At 42.1% G+C, this 24,997-nt stretch overlaps 1 protein-coding gene across 1 annotated transcript in view; it reads left to right on the top strand.

Moving 5' to 3' along the window:
- The window catches only part of GLI3 (GLI family zinc finger 3), a 558,606-nt gene that overhangs the window by 417,260 nt on the left and 116,349 nt on the right, over positions 1-24,997 (top strand). Inside the window, exon 6 of the mRNA XM_069613300.1 lies at positions 5,694-5,843. Coding sequence (XP_069469401.1) covers positions 5,694-5,843 — 150 coding nt within the window. The remainder of the gene's footprint in view (positions 1-5,693; positions 5,844-24,997) is intronic.

Raw genomic sequence — 24,997 nt, 5'->3', positions numbered from 1 at the left:
TAAATACAAACAGCAGGGAAACACACAGTGAAGGGGCATAGCCAATCAGGTCAGTTTCACCCTTGTCCCTTCTAGAACAGGGCACCAAGTCTTTTTCTATAGCTAAGGCCAACGACTAGTAGAACACTCCCCAATTGCTCCTTTATTGCTGATCTTCATACTTTGCTCCTGACTATTGTTCCCTTAGAGTTATTGCTGTACCTTACATATGGCTTCTTGATTGTTTGCCACTCATACACTGCTCTTAATTGTTTTAATTGATTGATTGTTGCACCATCCTCACTGCTCCTGCTCCTGTTTCTTACATACTTGGCTTGATGTTTGCATCTCATATCTACTTTCTGCTCCATAACAGTGACTGTTCCTGGTTTCTGCCTCTCTTGCATTACTCTTAACTGCTGTACTCATAGAGTGAAGGTTGCACCTGACATTCTGCTCCATAGAGTGATTGTTGTTACATCTCATCTTCTGCACCTCAATGATGCATTTCATAATCTGCTCCTCCATAGGGCAACCTTTGCACCTAAACACTGTTCATGGACTTTTGCATATGACATGTTGATCCTTATTGCTGTATGCCATGTACTGACCCCTGCCTGCTGTTCCCTGCTAACTGCTCCTTGAGTGGTGCATATTACATGTTACTCCCTTTATAGTTGTCTCATATGTATTGCTCATTGAGCAAATAATGTTTTACATACAGTGGTCCCTAGTTGCCCATTATAAATGTGAATTCTTGATTGTTACACTGCTCACTGACCTGCATACCTTTCTCCATGACACCATACACCTCCACATCAGCTTACCACTCACATACTGCAGATGAACACCGCTGAGTATTCCCTTCACCTGCACACAAAAGTTCCATTTAAACTATGTACATCTCCAACCAGCTTGTCACACACATCCCTCAAATAACCTCCACCCCATCCTCATTCTCAGGGAATTTAGGATGCCTGCAATTGGGACTCCCCTTTGGGTACAGATATCACAAGTATTCTCCCCAAAGCTCACCAAGAATCATACAAACACACAGAAGTCATGTTCTTCAGATCTACATTCATCAGCACTTCAGGGCACACACCATACCTCTGCCTCTGCCCCCAGTAACCTCCACACTCTCCTCATATAGGACCACTAGCACAACGAGGACTCCAAAATGGCAGAGGTGTTCCTGTACAATACCACATTGCCTTGCCTTGACATTACACCAGCGTTTCCTGATTTATACAGTTTTATTCTTTGCCTAAACTTGTGTCTAGTATGTAATTTATTTCTGTTAATGTTCCCATGCCTCATGCAATCCTTGCAGAAAGGGAACTACATACGGTGTATGCCACAAGTGCTTTACATTGTAGTTGACTGCCTCTGCCTAAACGTCAAGGTCACACTAGTTACTTTTACAAATGGTCATCAAGAGACAGGTTCCAAGACTACTAGTAATGCCATGAACAGGGTTTGCAATTGCTGGGAGCTTGTAGTTATTTTGCTCCTGGATATAGCCCCGGGGAGCCTGGTTGGCTTGACACCAACAGTTGCCAGGACCTACATTTGACTCTACAGGCCAACTGGTGCCACACAAATACATCTATATGACATTAACCTTGTCTATTTAGGAATGGATATATATGAACATTAGGACACACCCAGAAGATATTGAAAGTATAATTGGTATATGTAATTGACAAAATGTTTCAGTTAGCATCTTATGTGGAAAGTAGATTTGCATACCCTATGGAATAGCTCCTGGTTCCCAGTGGTAGCTTCCGCTTACTTGGTGGTGCCGGACACCTAACAGTTTCTTTTAGCTCCTGCTTATGAAATTCTTATTTTGATCCCTGCATGTGTCTTTGTCTTGAAGATTGCATTGCTTTCATGGTGTGACTAGGAAATCTAGCCATTTCGTTATTGGAGCTGATTTCTGGCTTTCATGTATGCTGTGAAGCTCTGCATTGCTAATAATCTACCTTCATCCCACACTTTATCCAAACCAGTGCAACAATGACCTCTCCCCTAAGTGAGGGGGACGGTAAATAGCAAAGGGGTTCACCATGTGTCCCCTCAGCCTCTGCCAAAGCAAAATCACATCCATCAAATAAATCCAAGATTGGCCAGGAGGTTGGCCCTTGGGTAGCCAACAAATGCCCTAAAAGAACATAATTTGATTGAGTCCCTGCTTCTACTCAACGTGAAGGTATCCAGTGATTTTACCAAATAAAAAACAGAGAATGTATTTAATCATGGATAGAAAATACAGACAAAATACAGAATTAAAAAAAAAGATATATATATATATATATATATATATATATATATATATATATATATATATATATATATATATATGGGGGTGGGGTAAGGGGTTAAAACAGGTGAGAGAGGGTTGGATAGATATCTTTTCGGTATTTATATTTTGTTAAGATTTCATTCTTTATTCTTTCATTCGTTAAGATCACGTAGATCCAACAGAGATCCAACGTGTAAGCTTTCTACTATAGAATGTGAGAACTTTAGAAACCAGTTACAGTAAAGAAACGGGCAGTGAAAGTGCAAGCCTTTAGTTCTTCCTGCTCTCCATGCAGAACCCTTCGCATAATAAAGTGAATAATTTTCCAGATGTAAAATGTGAAAGATGAGCAATGTTATTGTAACAATTACTGTGCTGGCAACTAGTTCCAAGCATTCAAAGTGACATTTTCTTGGCAATGTTCCACCCTAATATCTTGTTAATGTAATGCAGTGTTTTGGATACACAGATATCCTGGTACTGGAAAGCAAAAGTGACTGAATAACAAATATAGCAATGTGGCTTGCTCACACTACACAAATAGTCTGAGCATCGCAAATGACTACAGTTGTGCTAAGCAGTACACAGCGTCTTCCTTTAAATTCTTCTGAAATTTGCATCTACCTTGCATTACAGTCTTCTCAAAATGAAGTCCATATATTGTCCAGGGGGTAAGGAGTCGTCTCCTCTGGACGCGCAAGTCGCATATTGTATTTTTCAACTATACCTCAGCTAATTGCATCTTCATTTAAGCAAAGCAAAAGCACAATGTTCTTTGAACATGCAAAATTCAACAGTGCCTGTAGCCTTAGATGTTTCCCGCATTAGATTTATCTACAGACCCACTAACTACATCCTCTGTATCTGAGCTTACTTGTTAAATGTATGTGTTTTGCACAAATCAAAAGAACACACCTTTTAATCATCACATATGAACTTCTTCAAAAAGTTCCTTATCAGAGGTGGCTTGTCGGTGTTAAATTTTTAATCATCATCATCATCATCATAAACTTTATTCTGAAGTAAAATTCCATTAAAAGTATACAATGCATGGTAAAGAATCAGCCATTATATATAAAAGGATTAAAATCATCGAACAAAGTTAAAATACTGTTTCTCTTAGCAATTTGTTGATCATTGCACAAGGCTTAGGGGAGAGTCTCTTTTCTTCCATGTACTAACCAGATGGGTGGAAACTGCACTTTTACGTAAATGTTCTGCTGTGATCAGCGTTGTCATACCCCTGCTATACATGCATGGTTTTACATTTTTTAAATTTCATCTCCTTATAGCATCATATTGGGAATAGGTGAAGAAGAAATGCTGCATAATTTCCATCTGGGGGGCACAAAAGAGACACATAGGTGACACATGTTTATCCCATTTCACTTTTACTGTAGCAAGCAGTAGATTTCTGAGGCGCATCCTGATAAATAAGGTGCGCTTCAGAGGCTCATTCACAAAATGCAAATACTGCTCCATCATAAACGCATCTCCATACAGCAGATACTCATAGCCCATGGACAAGTCTAAACACTTAGTGGCATATTCGCCCCAGATAGTGTCTGGGCGGGTCTAAAGCTCGTCCAAACCCAACTTATAGGCAAGCTCCGTTATATGACGAAACTTCCCCAGAGAGTTAACATTTTTGTAGGACAAACCATCTTGTAGTGTACACCCACAGTAAAATTAGTTTAAGGGCAATCACATCTGAAATGCAGAAAAGGCCCAATTCCATATGCAGAGGTATATTAGGGGAGCAACCATGGAGTCACAGTAATCGTGTCAAGAAATTGTTCTCTGTCACAGCAGGGGCATTGGCCTTACTTGAGCCCCATATTTCTGCTCCATAAAGGGCACCATGCAGAACGTGTTCTGTACATTTCCACAGCGGGGCCCACAGAGTTGCACTTTGCTCTGTTAGCGAAGGCTAAGGTGCCAATACATTTTCTCCCCAAATTTGCATCAGCCTTTGCCACATGTTTGTTCCATTTCCCATCATTGGAGATCTTTACACCAAGGTACTCAAAGTTACTGACTTCTTCAATTTGATCCCCATTCATTATAAGAGCCATACCAGACCAGTGCCCCGGCATCTGCCACATGTCAAGACTTTTGTTTTGGAGGCATTCACCCCCAAAACTTTTACTTGACGAAATACAACAAAATGGATGCCTGTTTCTTTAGCCCTATTGGGGTGCACGTGAGGAGAACAATATCGTTGGTGAAAAACAAAATTCCAATTTTCTCGCCAGCTGGCATAAAGGCATCTGAATTGCCCATCGGAAAATCCTCTAAAACTCCATAAAAAAAAAGATGAAAAGTCAAGGGTGCCAACGTACATCCTTGCCTAACTCCCTTAATTTCTCCAAAGGTGTTGGTAGACTCATCCCAAAGACCCCATCTGACTCGAGTTGAAGAATCGGCATAGAGTTCTACGATTGCTTTCAATAGGTTCAAAGAAGGTAAACGCTGCCTTTATTTAGCCTTACATACTTATCATGAATTAGGCTCATCCTCAAAATCTGTTCTATCGTGCTTAAGCCCTTTACAAAGCCAACTTGTACGTGGCTCAGCACATCCTGTTCTACATACAACCCATTCTCCAGTTTCAACTGTAAGATTTTTCCAAAAATGTAGCTACTGGCACACAATAATGAAATTGGTTGATAGTTACCAGAGTCACCACGATCCCCCCCCTTTTTTTTTTTAATCGCCACAATTTCTGCAAGAGTCCGAAGGAGAGGCTTGAGGCCAGTCTGCAAAATTTCATTAAACAATTTATGCAAGAAGGGCACCCATACTTCTGGATTACTTTTATATAAACCTTCTGGCATATAATCAGAGCCTGGTGCTTTACCTGAGACCTGAGCTCTCACGGCCTTTGCCACTTCATTGAGGCTCATCTCAACTGGTGGAATATTCAGGCTGCCAATGCTAGCACTGTTGGGTGTGTCAACCTGGCTAGCAAAATTGTATCTATTTTCCTGATATAACCTTGAAAAGTAATCAAACCAAATGTTTTCTGAGATTAGTGCCTGTACAGGATTCTTCTGGACACTAGCACCCAGTGACACAATTCTCCAGAATTCTTATTCATGCTTCGAGTGTCTCCAGGACAGTGAGGTGTCTGGACCTGTTAGAGAGGGGTGGCCATGTTTAAATGGCTTGTAGAAACTTAACACATAGCGTTGTATGTTATCTAAGAAGAACTGTAGGAGAATTCTAAATACATGCAAGTTGTATGTGAATGTTCTAGTTTTCATCTATCAGTTGTTTTCCTATATGATCTATGGGTTAATTATAGGGCTCTTAAGTGATTAATGATTTGCAGTTTCATGTTGTAACATCCTTCTTTTCATCTGGGCCTGCACTGTTAATCACCCATTTGCTGATGTTTTCCTAGTTCCACATCCTGGCGTTAGTCCAGCTGAGTATTACCACCAAATGGCTCTGCTTGCGGGACAGCGCAGTCCCTACGCCGACATCATCCCTTCTGCCGCCACAGCTGGGGCTAGCGCTGCTCTTCACATGGAATATCTTCATGCAATGGAAGGTAAGTGATAGTCTGTGGGTTTTTTAAAAACATGATGCCTTAGAACTATAGAACCTGCCTGGAGCACATTGCAAAATTGTTTGTCTTCATCGAGTGGGATTGCTGTCTGAGCAGGTTAAAGGTACATCCTACAATTGTGTTGGTTTATTCAACCCTGCATGCCCATCTGTCCTTTGTATTATTGGTTATAGTCAACGATTGACCCATGTGGGGTGCATATTATCCAGAACAGTGTTATTCTCTGCAGTGATTCCCCATCATCTATTTCGCTTTGGAATACATTTATTTCTGTAAACCTAAATTGGGGAATACCATTGGCCCAATATATGAGCGTGCAGAGTCAGCTTTCTGAATGCCCTCCCTTGCTAGCCATTATTCTCATTCAGGATTTCTAGACCAGTCCTAAAAAGCTCTAAATCTATATGAAAATGTTTTGCTATTTTCTAGTCAAGGGCTCTATGCTAAACAAGGCCTTTATATGAATTGATTGTCCTACTGCACCATCCATAAGCATTCAAAAACCTATTCTGCAGGAAACAACATGAATAAGGACTTTTTTTTTTTTTACCAGTTCTCAGCATGGACATGCATGTCACGTGCTCAATGTTTGGACATCAGTGTTTATTGTCCAACGAATTTCAAAAACCTGATTGTGGATTCCCAAATGTCATTCATTACTGGCTTGTGATTGGTCTGAGGTCTGTACCGCTACCAACTGAATAGTAGTTCCCTGATATAAAGTTCAGAAGGTGTGTTCCTATGTCTAAGAGGTAGGCCCCCCAACTATGGCGAGCCCATCAAAATAGCTGGTTGGTCGAAATAAAAGTATTTTATTGTATTTTATTGTATTTATTTAATTTGGGAGCAAGGTGTTAGGACCAGAAACACTTTATGTAGCTATTGTGTCACATGTCTACACAAAAGAGGATTGGGGGGAGTAATTGATCAGTTGATGTTAGGGAATCAATGTTACGTATACCAGGGAGAGGATAAGACATATGACTGACGGCAGTATGAGGGTACTGGATATGTACCGAATCCTATGTGCAGGGGAGTTAGCGGCACAGAATAGTCATTGAGGTGGAGTGATAAGAAAGGTGGTGGAGGGTTCTCCATCATCGGGAGGAAGGTGGAGATTTAGTGCATAGGTACGGGAGTATATGGTAGCAGTGGGTTTGACTTGGTAGTGTGTTCCAGCCAAGCGAGAGAGTGCACAGTGTGGTCAGGGAATGGAGGCATTAAGGAGGGTGTAACGACCAAGAGACAGCATACAGAAGAATAGCAAGAAATAGTGTCACCCAAGTAAGGGGGTGCAAGCCAATGAAGGGGGTTGAGTACCAGCATTAGGCAATGATAAAGGGATCAGATTTTCAAAGTAAACCAGCTAGAATGGGGGCAGGGTTAGGAAGTGGAAGAAGAGAGAGGGGGTGTTATAGAGGGTTTGTGTGGAGAAGTTCCGTATTTTGTGAAGGGGAGAAGGAACAGAAGGGGTGTCTAATGATAAAGCTAGTCCAGGTAGTCATGGCATATAGTTTTGCTGGAATGGTAGGTGAGTAGAGAATAGATTTTCCTAATGTTAAGCAAGGTAAACCATGTCAGCAGTAGAGTGAGCAGTAATAAAGTGTGGTGGAGATTAAGATTACTGTCTAAATGGACCCTGAGGGTGCGTATGTTTGGGGACGGGGTGGACAGGTCGTGGGAAAATGAGCTAGCCGAGAGAAGGAGAGTGGGGCTTAGGCGGCAGGCAGATAGATTAATTCCACCTTTGTGGAGTTAAGTATGAGGCTTGGTAATGCTATCCATTGATCGATTGCCGATAGACAATGAAAGGTACCTACAAAGAGATGTGTATTTATATTCTTACTGTTTTATCTGTGAGCCACCCCAAGCACCATATGACAGAAAGGACCTTTTTTGTTGCATCATTAGCTACAGCTATCAACAAGCATTGGTAATGCCAACAGTTTTGGCTTTTGTGTAGGCATGGGAAGGCATTTGCCAGGCACTGCCACATTGGTATTAACTGCCATTGATGAAAGCAGTTGCACAATGGGGCGTGTACCTGGGCATATGATAACAGTGTCTGACAAATTCCTAATACTTACACACAAGCCAAAACTGCTGGCTTTGCCAATACTTGTTTTTTACATGACTTCAGTGACTGACAGGCACAGTCCTTAGAAATCAAGTGGCTAAAGGCAGACCTGGTTAAGACATTTTTATTATAACAGTTGCACATTATCTCTCAGAAGACTGCTTTGGGAAAACATTGCCAGGCAATTTGAGCAGAACGTTAGATGCTAAGACTTGATAAAGTTAACTTACAGAGATCCCAGAAGGATGTTTATGGGTGGGCAGGGGAAGGAAGTGGCTGGGAATGGCCATATGGATTAGCATGGTCGTGGGAAGTCAATGGGTGTGTAAATAAACAAACACCTACAAGCTGTGTGTCCCTTCTCATATGCCATTTCTCCCTAGGTGTACTCTAAGGCAATCGTTTTGGCTTATAGGTGGCGCTTTACCACCACCTAATAGCCAAAACTAAATTGATGAGCTGTATTGTAAAGTTGATTTCATGAGTTTTTCAGTGCATTGGGTTTCAACTGTTGTATACTTTTTCCATGGCCATTATAATTATTTTCAATATTTCCAACGAGATATTGAAATTGCTGAATGCACCTGCGAGTATGTGTCTACCACATACTATTGTTAATCTCTCGACTAAATGTGTACATTGGACTTCTGCTTTCCTTGGCATTCAGAACGCGCAGTCTGCTGGACATTGGTAAAACGAACACCGGACTAAACTTGTTTTAAGAAGAGATCAGAAAGGGAAAATAAATCCACCAGCAGAAGCGCACAAAGACTGAAAATGTTCCATGAACAAAAAATCCACTACCACAAACTCACAGTTCAGCTCTATTTCCCATCTTGCATGGATCTACATTTCAGCCGACAAGCGCCTGCTTGAGAAGCCAGCGTCACGAGCCGAGTACAGTCGCTAACTGCACAGCATAAGGCAGGGAAAACTTCCAGACTTATATTTTTAGCTTATGGCTTTCTATAAACAAAGCGTCACTGCTAAGTAGGGTCATCCACAAGGAAGTTCACCAGGGAAGCAAACATAGTTGATTGTCTGGAAGGCAGACTAAACTGCTATAAAGAGGCAGGCCAGAAATCCCAGACAGTACTCAAGTACCAAAACCACCTCCATACTCTCTTCCCCCGGACAGTCGTTACTGTACACCGCTGGTCAAAGAAAGGGGTCCGTGAGCATGCGCTTGAGATGCAGGGTCTGCTGTAAACAAGAATTGGCAATACAACAACTTTGGTTAGGCATGGGAAAGGCATTTGCCAGGCACTGCTGTAGTGGTATTAACTGGCCTTCGATGGCAGGAACTGCACAATGGTACATGTACCTGGGCGTGGGCGTATAGTAGCAGTCTAGTAAATGCCTAAAACTAATACACAAGCCCACACAATTGGCTTTACCAATGCTTCCTATTAACAGGACTCCAGTGAAGACATGCATGGTGCTTATAAATCGAGTGGCTGAAGGCAGACCTGGTTAAGACATGTTTATTACGCCAGTAGCACGTTTACAGCTTTAATTTAGCAATTCACTCAGAAGACTGCTTTGAAGAAACACTGGCAGGCACTTTGAGCCCCATGTTTGATGGTAAGGCTTATTAAGGCTAGCTCAAACAGGTCCTGGGAGGATTTGTTTTGGTGGTGGAGGGGCAGGGAGTGGATGGAATGGCCACAGGGGCAATGGGCAGTCAATTGGTGGGTAAATAACCAAACAACACCTACAAGCTTTGAGTCCCTCCTTATATGTCATTTCTCCCTAGCTGTACTCAAATGCAATAGTTTCGGTTTATAGTTGGCTCTTTAGTGCCATCTGATGGCAAAAACTACTAAACAAAAAAAAGATCACTCTCATTCCAGGCAGCATCCTTAGTCCTTTAGCGAGTCCCATGGAAGGCTGTCGCAAAGGAACAATCAGTGGGCGTTGTTTTATTCTAAAACATGATTATAGCCTAAACAGTCCTTTAATGTGATGTAAACACACTTCATCTTATACAGGAGTTGATTATTATTATTTTTTTTAATGGGGGCGGCTCATGCATTTGAAATTCATTATCACAGCAACATTTCAATTAGGGATGTTTCCCCCTTCTAAAACGGAAAATAATGCGCGGCGGTTTTATGCTAATGAGTTATTTTAAGCAGTAAATAGCGAATTAAAGACGGGAACGAATAGCAGGGAAGGTCACTCAGATCCACCTTCCACGTTTGATGAGGATGCCTTCAGTCAGGCAATGGCTGCTTTTATCTAAATCGAGGATGAAGTTAGCCTTTTACTTTGTAAAAACTAATTAAAAGTATTTTAACTTGCCTGGGCGTGCGGTAAATTAATTGCCATTAAGTGGGAATCTGAATGTCCCATCATTCATCATTGTGAAAATAAAACCTTTTCTTCTTTGTCATAATTTTGGAGCAGAGAAACAGAACAATTAGCGGCAGATAGACGGGAGAGCCTGCGCCTCCTGTGTAAGATTAAGAATGCCTACGTTTGCATGTCAGAGCCGAGTGCTGTAATCAGAGCAAACCTGCATCTGAGCATGATTCCTGGCGACGCATCTCTTAAATGACAATTGATGCGGAAGTTCATAGAGTGTCCCGCATGGCTCCATGCTGCCTTAACAGCAGCTATTATGTGGTTGCTTTCTACGTGGATTATAGCGGTTATGAATTCATCACCCCATTTACTTGCTTTCAATTTGAGGCCAAGAACTCCGTATTGAGATTTAAAAGATAAATGTTTGTAATCGTATGCTGGGATTTTATTGGGGGGGACGGATGAGAGAATTCAAAACCTGAAGTCCTCTTTTTTATCTTTTAGATAATATGCAATTATACACGCATGGGTGCACACTTGTGCAAATTGACATTCAAAGGGCAAGTCTGTTAGTATCAGCACCAGCATCATGACATTGCTCTACATGCACGCCCTGATCCCTCAAACTGGAGAGCCACTGAAAAGTGAGAGGGAATTTAAGATGCTGGAATGAACCATCGGTTTAGTGGCATCTCAGGTGGCGCTGGCAATGACAACTAGACCCGTACCGTGATGGAGGATTTTAATGCTTCGCCTGGAACTGAAATAAGAGTCAGCAATTTCATTTCAGATAGTCCACAATGCCAATTGGTAATAATTCCTGTCACTGCATCCCTGGGCAGTACTGAAAGAAACGCCCTACAAGTGCCTGAGGCTACAGCAACATATCGGCTCACCTGGCCAGTCCCCCTAAGGGATCTTGTCCCTAACATTTCACAACCTTTGTGAGAGATGACACAAGTGACATAGAAATCATTTTCTACTAAGCTTTGATGTTGGACTGAAAATGTACTTTCAGCACATGTCAGGAGTTTCCTTGCGACTCCAGGGTATACAGTCATTTTGCTGCAGGATTTTTCATCGCAGGACTTTTCATCGCCTATTTTTCATCTAAAAAAACTCTTTTTTTTGGGGGGGGATTTAAAAATAAAAAAAATATTTTTATAGGTGTAGGGTATAATTATGAAATAAAGGGGGGTTCCCCCCCCAAAAAAAACAAAAAACGAGTTTTTTCGATGAAAAAAACCGCGATGAAAAGTCCCGCGATGAAAAATCCCGCTGCAAAATAATGTAGAACCGAGACCAGGGGATGGGTCAAATATGGCCTCTATAATGCATCTATATTCTGGAGCTCCTAACTTTTTTCGTCAGTTCCATGATGGAAGCCGGCTAAGAAGGCTTCTCCAGTCTATGGGAGCGGGAACCACCCCAGTGCATCCGGGTAGAAGGGATTCCAGTGTAGGCCATCTCTTGGCAGAGTGTTGCCTTAAAACATGTCAGCCTCTTCCTCCATGCCAACAATGTTCACTTCCAAGATACTATGATGCTTCTACAAGTAATTGAAGAAGGCCCTGCACTCTTATGGGGAATTGTGGTGAAGTTAATGATCCGAAGTCCCGATCAGAGGGTTACATTAATCTTTTATTTTATATATTTTATTGTTTTTTATAACACACCTAATACCATACCTGAGTTCGGTTTCTAAGCGCGGATCTAGGATTTGAACCTCTGTTGCTGTGCGTGATCTTTCTTCCACGACCAGCGCATTGCCCCTGTCCAGCCACTCAATCACTAGGGTGTCACCAAACAAAAAGTTTACAGACTTCTTACAAAGTAAATCTTCAGCTCTGCATTCAGCCATGAATGTGGACAGCATTCACAAACGGGTCTTGTCTGGTCATCACCAGTGCATCCGTGGAATTCTGAAGCCTGTGCTGGCATGGTTATACATGGTCCCATACACATCACATTCGTGCCACAAGGGAACATAATTTAGCTACAGGACTCTTCATTGGGGTTACTGTATATTGGAGTTGTCAGTGGGTGCACCCATGCAGAACTGAGTCCTGTGAAGTTGATAAAGGTCTACCGTCACAGTCAATTGTGCAAGGTTACCCGCACGTGGAAAACAGGTTACATGATGTACCCTAGCTCTGAGAAATTTGGGGTGTTTCATTGGGAGCATTCAGTAGTCCTTTCTTTTACGAGGCTTGGATTAAGACTCATCAGTGAAAACGTCAGCAAACCAGCCAGGGAAAAACTGACAAACATAGGGACACCGTACAAACATTTTTTTAAAAATGTATTTACTTTTGACATTTATAAAGCGCACCAAACCCTAAGGCATCAGGGCGCTGTTTCATACATGTTATCTTAGTGCTTTGGTTACAGTTATGGCAGTGCTACACCTCATGGTTTGGGGGCCACTGCCAATGAACAGGTAAAAAGGTATTAGTCACGCCCAGTGGTTACAAATAGGTGAAATACAAGTGCAGCGGAGGCTGCAAAAAGTCAAATCCATTAGTTGCAAATAGGTAAAATACAAATGCAGCGCAGGTTACAGGGAGTCAGATCCATTAGTTGCATATAGGTAAAATGCAAGTGCAGCGCAGGCTAAAGGGAGTCAGATCCATTAGTTGCATATAGGTAAAATGCAAGTGCAGCGCAGGCTAAAGGGAGTCAGATCCATTAGTTGCAAATAGGTAAAATACAAATGCAGCGCAGGCTACAGGGAGTCAGATCCATTAGTTGCATATAGGTAAAATGCAAGGGCAGCGCAGGCTAAAGGGAGTCAGATCCTTTAGTTGCATATAGGTAAAATGCAAGTGCAGCGCAGGCTAAAGGGAGTCAGATCCATTAGTTGCATATAGGTCCAATGCAAATGCTGCACAAGCTGCAAAAAGTCACAGGACATTGAATTAAGACAGTGCATCCATGCAAGAACGTATACATGATGTAGATCATATTTTAATGTGAGGGAGACGGGATGGGCATTGCGAGGGTGCTAGACCCGAGGCAAGTAAGAATTATTGCAGTAGGGTGGGCACGTAGTGCCTTCTCAGGTAAGGAGCATTGCATAGCATGTGTTAGAGAACCGAATTGCAGGTAGGAGGCAGGAGGATGGTGTAGGGGAGAGAAGGTGGATGATGAGCGTGAGGGTTAGATGCAATGCCTTTGGTAAGTATGGGATACCAATGCTTGGGATGGTCGGCTACTAAGGTGTGAGTAGCACTATCACGGGAAGGCAGATTGCAGGGTATGGAAAGGGGAGTCGGAGAACACACTGAAAGAGGTACAAGCCCAGAGGCTACCTTCTGCTGAGGGAGCCAGTGGCGGCAGTCAAGGATCATCAGAAGGTAATCAAGGTCAATGGCAGCAGTAAAGAAGGCTGCATGGCAGAGATTCAAAGCCTGATGTGCCGTATGCGCCCCGACAGGCTCAGACAGGTAAAGTGGCCTTTTAAGTCGGCCTTTGAAGTCGGAAAGAACCAACGTCGCCATACGGCTCGATTCCAAGCAGGTGGATGTAGCTCTTCCCAGCAAATACCAACGCTCGATAGGATCAGACTGGGGAAGTGAATTTCCTGGTCGAGGGGGTGGAAATACGGTGGCCATGACAATGTTGTTCTTTCAGTATCAGCGCAAGCCCTAATATGTCCGTAATTAGGGCTGCATCCTAAAATGGTGATTTCCATGAGTGAAAAAGGATGCTGGCATTCAGGCTTTCCTTTTTTGCAAGAGCAATTTGAGAAAGGCACTAGCAACCTGATAGAACATGGCGTGATTCGCTTCTGTAATTGCTGTGAGATTTCAAAATGAAATCCAACTCCTAAAATAATGTCGAGAGAAAGTGAACTTGAGATCAGAGATGCAAAGCACTGTGGCCGGCTGTTTGGATTTTGAGAAACATCTATGTGGTGACCTGAGTGTTCCACACTGGTATTAATAAACACACAAATGTTATTGGCCTTTTTTTCAGTCCTTTGCACTTCAAACTGTTTATAATGAGGAACGCTGAACATGTTGAATACACAGGCTGCAGCTTTCCTCAGTGTCTGTGTAAACTAGTGTGTCTCTGGCTCTATGCCCTTATTGTCTTACCCAGGTTCTTCCGTGTGACTCTTGATTGGTAGACGGCAGTATTCACTACAACCCAGTAATGGCCTTGCAATTATTTTTTAAGAAATGCGTGGACTAGATTAAATTGCCATGATAAGAAGTAATTTCACTAAAACCCCCATGAAAATGGATCATAGTAATCAGAGGATCGAATTCCAAGGATTGAATGGGTTTAGCTATTGAATACTCACGTTCCCACGTGATGTGGATACTCGTAAGCAGGATTGATGCAGATTGGCCTGCTTCGTCAGGAATGTTGCCTGTTTTGACCCTGCCTTGGGTCAGATTATCAACCATTTTTACTGCTGCTAAAAAATGAGCAGACACACTTGTAGGCAATTTTGCTGCTTGTGATACCCAGAATGGAGCAACAGGTTTTACCCCAATCCATATTACATAATAATTTTTACACTGAGGTAACACATGAAAGAGTCTGATTGTTGTACACTTTGCAGCAAGACATTATAATAAACTCATTTAGCAAAGCCCATCTTTCACATGGGACAAGCAGAGAAACATTGTTTCTGTTCCCTATTGCATAAAAAATGAACCATCCGTTTTTTGCTCAGTTTTCTTGCCTGTGTTCAAAATGTAAGGCAATATGGTCCTAGCTAGATTTGTAGAAAGGATTATTGACTCCATTCCATAAGGCTGGCAGAACCATTTCACTCCACTGTAAAATCATATATACCATGCATTGATTGATTGATTGATATTTTATTTCTATCGCGCTTGTACACAAGTGTTTCAGAGCGTGACAAGGCAAGGGAGGGGAACATGGATCGGAGCAAAACCTGACTACTCCCATACTGCATTACACGAGAAGCAAAACTGGTGCTAAATGCATTTGCTCAATTTGTATCACTGATGCAAACATTGGATAATCTGGGGCAGTTATGAGTTTACATGGGATATTTAATTCTTAAATTTTTTTCCATTTTCATAAGCCTCAATTAGCATTCTACATAAGGATTACATTTATCGCAGAATCGCAGAGTTTACTCACTTTCGAATTCACAAACTTTGCAATGGGCTTGATAGCTCTCAGATAATGACCTTTATTAAACAAGGAAAAAATGCACCTACCAAATACAAAATCAATATGCAAAAAAACAGCTTGGTAATTCATTTTCAGCACCAAAAGCCTTTGGGCCTCATTACACGGTAGGCAGAGGACCAAGGTGCTATTAAAATACCGGCATCGCCTTGGAGGAAAGGGGAATTACCGCCCTATTCCAAGATTGGCGGGGCGGTAATTCCTCCTTCCCCCATTGCCCTTCCCCATTCCCATTTTTGCCCCATAGGGCTCTATGGGAATGGCGAAGGCGCTAATTACGGTGCCGCAAATTGCGGTACCGTAATTAGCACCCTGGTCCCTTTGCGGGTTGGTTTTTAACGCCTGCTAAACAGCAGGTGTTAAAGTACAAACCCGCAAAGGGACCGCGTAGTAAGGCGGTAAGGGTTTACCAGTACCGATGCCCTTACCAGTACCGGTAAACCCTTACCGCCGTCCGTGTAATGAGGCCCTTTATCTTGTCAAGGACGTCACAAATATGGTGGTGAGGATATCCCATATACAGACCGCATCCTGAGAGACATCCTTAGGCAAAGCTACAGGGGTTAGGAGGGTACGCTTACTCCAGAATACATTCAAGGAGAGCCATAGAACAACAAAAAAAGCAAACTGAATTATGTTTTATTTTTCAGTTTGTTTACATGTGGTTTCCACAATCTCTTCAGTTATACTTCGTGCACACATCAAACTAGTTGTTCGCCTGCATGCTTCGAACATCTAAGCTAATTGTGCTCTCATTCTATAACTCAAACATAACTCTCCTGGTATGAATGGAGCACGCACCTCCTTCTTCATGCAGTCTTTAGTAGAGTGTTACATAATTGTAGTCACATATACATTTGTCAGGCTAGGGGCAAAAGTTGCCCCTAGGGCACTCCCTGATGATTGTTCATAAAACATTCCTTCAAATATGAAGACGTTTTTGTCAGTGCTATCTGTGCTAGTTGCAGAATAAACTAAGTCAGTACAACTGGGCTAGCCATTGTTCTTCCAAGACTTTTTGAATCTCTAATAGGGTTTCCCATTGTGATATCTTAGTGTATAGTGATTCAATGTCTAATGTCACCATAAATGTCAAAGGCTCTCTCATTCAATAAAACAAGCATTGCTGTTGAGTCTTTAATGTAAGAACCCTCGGTGGGGGGTGCATTGCTTTATGAATTTTGGTAAGGGTATACAGCGCTGGAGTCCTTCCTTGGGTGTTTTGGAGTCAGAAACCCTGCCTATTTATTACTAATCCATTCCTCTGCTAATGTCTCCAGCATCAGTGGGTCTATTAGTCTGTGTTGGATTTGTGTCGACAATTCTGTTCAGGTCTCGATTGGATCAAGTTGTGCTTTGGGTACCCATGATAATCCTTTCCAGAGGACTCATAGTTCAACTTCAGTTAGCTGGTATTTTGAAAGGTTAACTACTAGTAATTCTGGGCCGGCTAACACCTCCGTCCCCAGCTCTGTGTGATCCATGGGGAGTGGTCCTGTCACATCTCATGTCTGCAACCTCTCTGCCATAAAAAAGCAGTAGAATCATTATTAGAAGTAGTCAAGCCTTCCTGGAAGTGAAGGCTTCTCCCTTGATTCCTAGTGCTATCTTATGCAGACTCACTGGTTGATGGTCTTGCTCTGTTGTCCTCGGAGCTATGGCTTGAAAAACTCCAGTTATCAAACCTCCGTGCTTTACAGGTTCTCTTATTAAAATGTGCATTTCTTTGTCCCCCCCTGAAGGCCTGCTCTTGCTGCTCCCTGCCCTTGTCCCTGTATATTCGGCTCTGGATAATATGAATCTATAGTATCGGGAACATTTTCTCATGTGAAAATGCATTGATGCCTATTTTCAGTTTTAAAATTATTTTGTTGAAATTAAACTCTTTAAATTCTTATAGGGCAATTTCAGGTTACTCGTGTTTTGTCTTATAGTTCTCCAGAGCTACTTTATTCTGGATCTCCTCTTGAACTAGATCTTCTGATATTTTCTTAGCAGTATTGATGATCAGAATGAGCCAGTCGCTGTTACATTTATTAGCAATATAACTCCAGTCCTTTCTGAAGTGACTTTTGTACAGGAGGATTCTCAGCTCCATATGAATTATTGGGCCATTGGGGCTGTGTGGGACCTTAAGTATTCAGTCATTAGGGCTCAATGGAGCTCCATTCGAATCAATTTATTTTTTAGAGGCTCATTCCATTAGTCCCCCCACCACCTATAATGTGTGAAGTTGTGATGATGCCTAATATAGATTGTGTCACAAGAATCCTCCCCACAAGGTCCTCTGCAAAGGTTGAATAGCTTGTATCAGTTATTCCCAATGAAACAACTACAATCGCAGCCCTAAAAATTAACTCCTTTTTTAGTCTATGAGTGGTAGAGAGAAGGGTCAGCTATCTCTATCTCTTCTTTTCCCTAGATAGGTGGCTCACCACCGCCCCCCCAGGGAAATTTGGCATGAACAAGGGATCGTAAAGTTCTTTATAGGGACATATAGGATGAAACTTGTGGAAGTGATGAATGGCTTGGATTTGCGGATGAGTGCAAGCTGGCACCATGCTGCATTGTCTTCTTGGTGATTTGTATTTAGAATTAGAGATCACGGTCAATGGTCTATCGTGAAGCCAAGAGATGTTTCGTTGGGTGAGAATTGAGACATTAATCTATTTAGCCTCATATTATCAGCCAATTTTGTAATTGAGCATGCTTGTGTGGTTTCCTAAGAGAAAGAATATGTTTTGTGGGGTTGAGCCTCAGTTAGGCACTTGACCTCAAGGCTTGGATGAAGGACAGGCAGTACTTGAGTCAATAAACATCATACATGTCACTGATGCTATTGATTCCGAGTTAAAGCTGAGTGTCATCTGCATATTGGTGTATCTTTTTTTATTTTTCCAAACATTTTATTTGTCATTTTTCATATAGAACAGAACACATGAGTTCATATACGCTATCATACTCATTGATGAATACACTCTGGTCATTGAAATTTTGGATAGGAGCATGGAATAATGGGAGAAAGGTACAAACCAAAATACTCGCATTCCTGCCACTTTTTTTGCATCTCTAAGTGAACACCGCTCCCGCAAGAGCCATTACAGTGAATGTGATACGCCTGGACCACTCGTGTGGTTACATTTCTTCTAAAGTGGCTACTCTTCACTCAGCCAATGTGCCGCCTTCCTCTTCTTGTTTCTTTTCTTCTTCCTTTTCCCTTTCTTCTTCCTCTAATTCAGTTATTTCTACCTTTTGTCCAATTACTAACTCAGATACTTCTTCTTAATTAGGCCATGCTCATCCTACAGGTTCTCCTTCCGATCCTAGTCCTTCATTGCTAATACCTAAAGTCTATCCTTCACTCATTTCCTATCTTATTGGTTTCTTCAGTACCTCTCTTCTTACTTCAACCTTTCCTTCGTCATTAAGCATGCTTCTATTTTCCCTATTTTGAAGAAACCTTCCTTAGATCTTTCTCTCCCATCTAATGTCCACCCAATATCTCTTCTTCCCTTATCTATCTAATCTCACATACTCAGTATGATGGGCTGGTTCTTCTTCTGACGTGTTTACTCTTCATCATGGTATTCCTCAAGACTTTGTTGTTGGTCCTTTTCTCTTTTCTCTCTATACATCTCCTCTTGCTGCTGTTAGTTCTTTGTTTGGATTATCTCATAATTTCTATGCTGATGATACTCAAATTTTTCTGACGTTTTCTTCTTTCCCCTGTTTTATTCATAAGAATCTTACTTTCTGTCTTTTAGCAATACATTCTTGGATGCCAAATCCTTTTCTTGCCTTGAATGCAGCAAAAACTGAAGGTCTTTTCTTGCCGACTAATACTATTCCTCCTTCCTCTATATTTGTCCTCCTTCCTTTCTCTCTATTTCCACGACTGCTTGTAATCTGGTTCTCTATCTTGAGACTGATCTATCCTTCTCATAATATTTCTATTATTGCTTGCTCCTGTCGTTTTAATATTCGTAAAGCTTGCTCTATTCTAACCTTCAATGTTACTAAGCTTTTGATTTCTTCTCTTATTTTCTCTCACCTTTTCTACTGTTCCTCTATCCTTTTGTTTAGTTCCTCTTATTTATGTTTTCAACACCTCTATTTGCCTTTTATATTTACTGCCCCTTTGTGATTTTATTTCTCTATCTCTACCTTCTCTGGCTTCCTTTCCATTCTCATCTCAAATTTAATTTTCTCTGGAATGTTTTTAAATCTCTTTATGGTTTTTCTCCTTCCTATCTTTTGTTTTTTGTCTCTTTCTATACTCCTTCACCTTTCCTTTGCTCTCAGTCTCAATTCGTACTATCAGTTCCTCACACTCCCTGTGCTCAATCACAATTCCATTCCTTCTCTCTGCTTGCCTAACTTCACTGGAATGCTCTTCCCCTTGCTCTTCGTTTCCATTACTTCTTATTTTCTATTTCATTCTACTCTGAAAAATCATCTTTTTCATTCTTAATAGAGATCTGAAAACTATGTATAGATTGACAATTTCATTTTATGTACTGTCATTTTATTCTATACAACGCTTTGGAGTAAGGGGCAATATAAATATCAAATAAAATACAAAATACAATGTGTGCTCAACCCTATGCCCCTCAACCAGGCAATTCTATGCACTAAGGTGGTCTTAAATCCGACAGTACCTTCAATTTCTCCCACACCTCGTGCCATAAGGTGTACCTTGGAGCATCCTTATCCCCAGTTCCCACCAGGTCCTTGTTTGTTTGTTTGTTTGTTTTATTTAGTATAGCGCTCCAGACCCAGGGGTAAATGGGCGCTTAAGGATAGGTTACATAATTACAGTAAATAATCAGTTATACAATTGTGGCGTTAAGATGCCAAATATAGAGTATACAGGCAGGCAGTAGGAGCATTTCAAGGTATGTACAATATATACAGTTGGTGCAGGTCTAAGACAATCATCTATTCAAGGTATGTACAGTAAACGCAAGTGGGACTGAGCTTAATTTATCTGGGGATTTCCTTCTCTAGAAGCCAGCTAATGACTGATCTTCTGAACAGTTGGAAGGATTTGGTCAATTTAATACTCAGTGGCAAGGTGTTCCAGAGTTGAGGGGCAAGGACACTAAAGCTTGAGCCCCCCGCTCTTTTGGCGGAGAATCTGGGCACGGTCAAATTCATTTCTACCCTAACCCATTTGTGCATTTCCCTGCACTAGTCTCCTATTTGAGGCTCCCCCTATGCCTTCCATGCCATGGCAATCGCCCTCTTGGCAAGAACAAGCCCTAAAGCCTGGACACTAACGATGACCTTGTCTCATCTACCCTTCTTAAAAAGCCCTATCCCCAACAAACATTGCTGCACCGTAAGCTGAATTCTCACCACCACCATCCCAAACTACTCCTCCCCAACCATTTCCCAGAACCCTTTCACTTGGTCACATTCCCACTACATATGAAAACATGTTCCAACCTTCTTCCTACAGCAGTTCGCGTTGGCAACAAAAACCATGGTTACCAACCTGACCGGCATGATGTAGATCCGCTGTACGATCTTGTACTGTATCCATTGAAAATTAGCATTTCTGGATACTTGCTTCAAACGGCTAAGAGCCCTGTCCTATTCCTCATCCAAAAACAGTCCCCCCATATCCTTTTCCCACTTAAGTCTCAGCCCAACTGCCCGCCTATCAAGTTCAGCCCTATCAGCAGCATACATTTCAGAATCATTTATTCCATCTTCTGCCAACTGCAACAGTGTTACGTTCATTCCATGAATGCGAGGCAGCTCTGGAAAACCATCCGAGGCCTCCCACACACCCGGCATCAGCGTGGCAAACTCCAAATAATTAAGATGAACCATTGGATGGGCAGCTGAAAAATTCTGTGAAGGTATTGGATGTGCCTCCTCCTTAGAAATCCTCAATTAAACCCTCTCGTCCCAGTTGTCCAAAAGTATCCACCCCTTTCACTGAAGAGCATTCACCAGTCTGATACAACTCAATGGGATAGCTGCCAAGAATGAAAACAGTTGCCCCAGGGCCCTAGTATCTCTCCACCAGATACAAATAATGGAACTTACAAGTGTCAGGAGCCGCCCAAGCTCTCTATTCGTCCCCCAAGCAATTCCAGTACCCGCTCCACGCAGATTCTCTCATAATCCACTCTGTGATATGATTTTCATGTGGTTGGACAAACCAGTCCACCATGTGCTGCATTACCGAGGCCCAATAATAAGACCTAAAGTACAGAGCACCCACCCGCCCCTCACACATTGCTAATTGTAGAGTGACAGCGCTATCCTCAGGACCCCCCTTTCCACAATAACCCCATCAGCATCCCGTGAAGAGCACGAAAACTTGCAGCCCTCAGGACCATGAGCATCACCTGGAACACGTATAGAAAGCTGGTTAGCAAAACAATTTTAAGTTCTTAGTAGTATTGTAAGGCAGGAAAAAGTTAGAAGGAGGGTCTTGTGGATGGGAAAACAGTTCCAGAAGATGGGTAAGTGTCTATTCTAGTGAATAGAAATGTCCCCAAGTTTCAGAGTGCTTACGAGAGCAAGCAATGGCAAAGCCAAACTATTGTAAATGTTTTAAAAGTTAGGAAAACATTTTAAGGGGAAATACAGGTTCAGCTAAGTACAACTGTAACTCACCCCCATACTCCGGTTTCTCTTGGGACATGGAAGTTCTTTAGAGGGTTACTAGAGGTATCATTTCCCACTATTATTCCCAGACCTTAGAGCCCAGGAGTTGCAGGTTTGAATGAATTCCTGGCCAGACACAAATGCTGGTGTAAGGTGTTCCAGTTGAAGAATGCCGGTCACTCGGGTACAGGCCTCCTCTCAGCACACAACTGGATGTGGCAAAGCAATTTCTGGTGATTGTCACCATTGCACGGTGACAGGAGGGTATACAGTTGTCGCAGTCAGAGTCAGCCTTGTATCTGGAGTTCCCTGGATGATGGAATGCCGAACATTCGTAGAGTTGACCTCACTTGGATAAGCTGTGTGTCCCCAAAGTTCCGGACCGAAATGCAGAACGGCGATGCATGCAATGCAGTAGCCCAAAGTTCAAGCTGGTCTGCCACTGGGAGGTCCAGATGTACTTTGAAGGCTCTTCTTAGCAGGACACCATGCTGTCGTTGGGAATGGTTAGTCCCACCACTCCAAGGGTCGAAGCTCCACTGAAGGACTTCTGAAAATCACCAGCCAGAGAGGGCTCCATTGCGACTGCAGCAAAATGTGGTCGCCATGCCTTCTTAGGACGGGTCCACGTCTTCTACGGTCTTCACAGCTGTGTAGGATACTTGGCTCCTTGCATGATTTCTCCAAGATCTCTGAGGCATGGTTGCAGGACTCATATTCTTATCCAGAAACTCAGATGAGACAGAACCCCAGCTCACCCAATGGAAGATCTGTCCCTCACAGACACCCCTGATGGTGAAACTCATGCATACACTCTAGACATACTACAGAAAGCAGTTTGTGGATTGGAACCAGACATTCCCAGCCCACTTCCTGAGAACCCACACACATGGCCCTGCAATATCCCACAAAGAATACTAGTCTTTCCCGGGCAATGCATGACCAGTACCCCCAAACCTTTGCTTTTGTTTTTTAACTCTGTCCTGACTTTTTCTAGTCAAGTGAAGCCTTAATCTTCAATCCACTGCACTTTTGCTCATTGTTATGGGGAAACGGACTAGTCCTTAAGGTTGTCAGTACTGGGAAACTATGTTTGCCTTTTCTTGTTACATGTTATCTATTTTCTGGATAACGTTTTTATCATTGCACACTGCATCTTACAATGCAGTGAAATGGTTATCATTTGTATGACCCTAGACTACACTCGAAGAGATTTCTGGTTACTTTGAATGTGATTGAAAGACAAGCTGGTGGAAGCAGTTGCATTTAGAATATTTTTGCAATACTTTTCTTTAGCCTTACTGCGTTTATCACATTTGGCTACTAACTGTGGCTTGTGTCCCAACATGGCCGTGCCACAAGGTTTTTGCTTGTTCTTTTGGTCACCTTGTCCTGTGGCCTTCTTCCTGCCCTGCCAGGTCAGCACATCCTTTCATGGTCATGCATTGCCTAGGAAAGCCATATTTATTTATTTGCAGACTGGTGCAGGCCCAACAGTCACAAATGGCCAGGTTATATAGACAGGAAAGATGAGAGCTATTACGGCCACTCATATGATGGTGGGTTTCAACTGTTGCTCCGAACAGAGTAATGCATTGGATTGGATTATGTGGCCTTTCTTGAGGCCTTCTAGGAGCCTTATGGGAATGCCAATACTAATGTAGGGAACTAGATATCTGTTGGGCTGAGTTTATCTTGCATAATCCAGCCTTGTCCACCTTTGCCAGCCTGGGTGGCAATTACCTGTTTAAAGAAGGCAACAGTTGAATCTTAGGTTCAGCAGTAGTGTCGAGTCTTCCGATTAACTTACAATTGTAAGTCTGCTTTCGGCATCAGAGCCGTTTTCATTAATTCAGTGTCAAAATGTGTATTATTTATTTATGTTTGCGTTTCTGCCATGCGACAAAGTCACCTTCTAGCTGTTTCACAGCCCTCCTTGCCTTGTACAAAGCAACATGACATTTGTGGCAAATTATGCCAAAAAATTATATAACGTTACATAACTAAATCTATTATAACATGTACTATAGAATATCCCGCATTATGACCAAATAATTATGTGGGAAACCAATAAATAAATACATGAAAATGGGAAAACTCCTTTGAAACCACAAAATCGAAATTGGGAAGATAGAATTAAAACATAAAAACTGAAGGGTGGTACAGTGATAGGTAGAGGTGCAGTGAGGGAGTAAGTGGAAGGTCAGTGGGAGTATGTCGGGGAACACACCCCTAAAGCAAAAGGAGGGTGTGCATTAAAAATCACATTGCTCAAGAAAGAATGAAAGTTTGTGTCTATTGTAAATAAAATAGACCTCTCCAGGTCTTACGCTAAAAAGTCAATCGTTCCTATGAATGCTTTGAAGGGTTACAGACCACTCCATCTAATGTCATATTTTACTTGGCGTGTTTCATTGCCATCAAGTGAACTACTTTTAATTCAAATAATAAAAGTGAATATTGAATGTTAGGTTATTGTTGCTGTGCAATCAGCAGAAGTTTAAAAATGCATAATTCACAACAAGGATCTAAGACTCCTTTATTACGGAAAGTAATTCCCCAGGTGTAACATCCATCCAACGAACTATTGGTTTTAAACCAATGTCAAGCCTTTATTTGAGAAGAGCTGTAATAATGAACATTTGATAGCGTGTATCATGCTCATATGATGCCACCGCGGGTTGTGTTGATATTGACCGACCACTCAGTCTGCAGCCCCCCGTTTAAGTTCATTCTTAATGCCCCATAGACTTCATCGTTCCACTGCGGAGACCTCTCAACGGTATGTCCTTACTCTAATCCAGCATCTGGAGTACTCCAGTGGATAGATCTCTGGCGATGAGGAGAGGCACTCACCATCCTCTGCCTGCCCGGAGTGGACCACAGACGTACACGTTTCCACAAAAGACCTTCATTTGAACATTGTAAGAAATATTCTAAACAGAGAAAGCAC

The sequence above is a fragment of the Ambystoma mexicanum genome, chromosome 5p (genome assembly GCF_040938575.1).
Source record: "Ambystoma mexicanum isolate Mex_15411 chromosome 5p, UKY_AmexF1_1, whole genome shotgun sequence".
Lineage (NCBI taxonomy): Eukaryota > Metazoa > Chordata > Amphibia > Caudata > Ambystomatidae > Ambystoma > Ambystoma mexicanum.
Note: the sequence above shows the minus strand (reverse complement) of the source record. Positions and strands in the feature narration are given on the sequence as shown.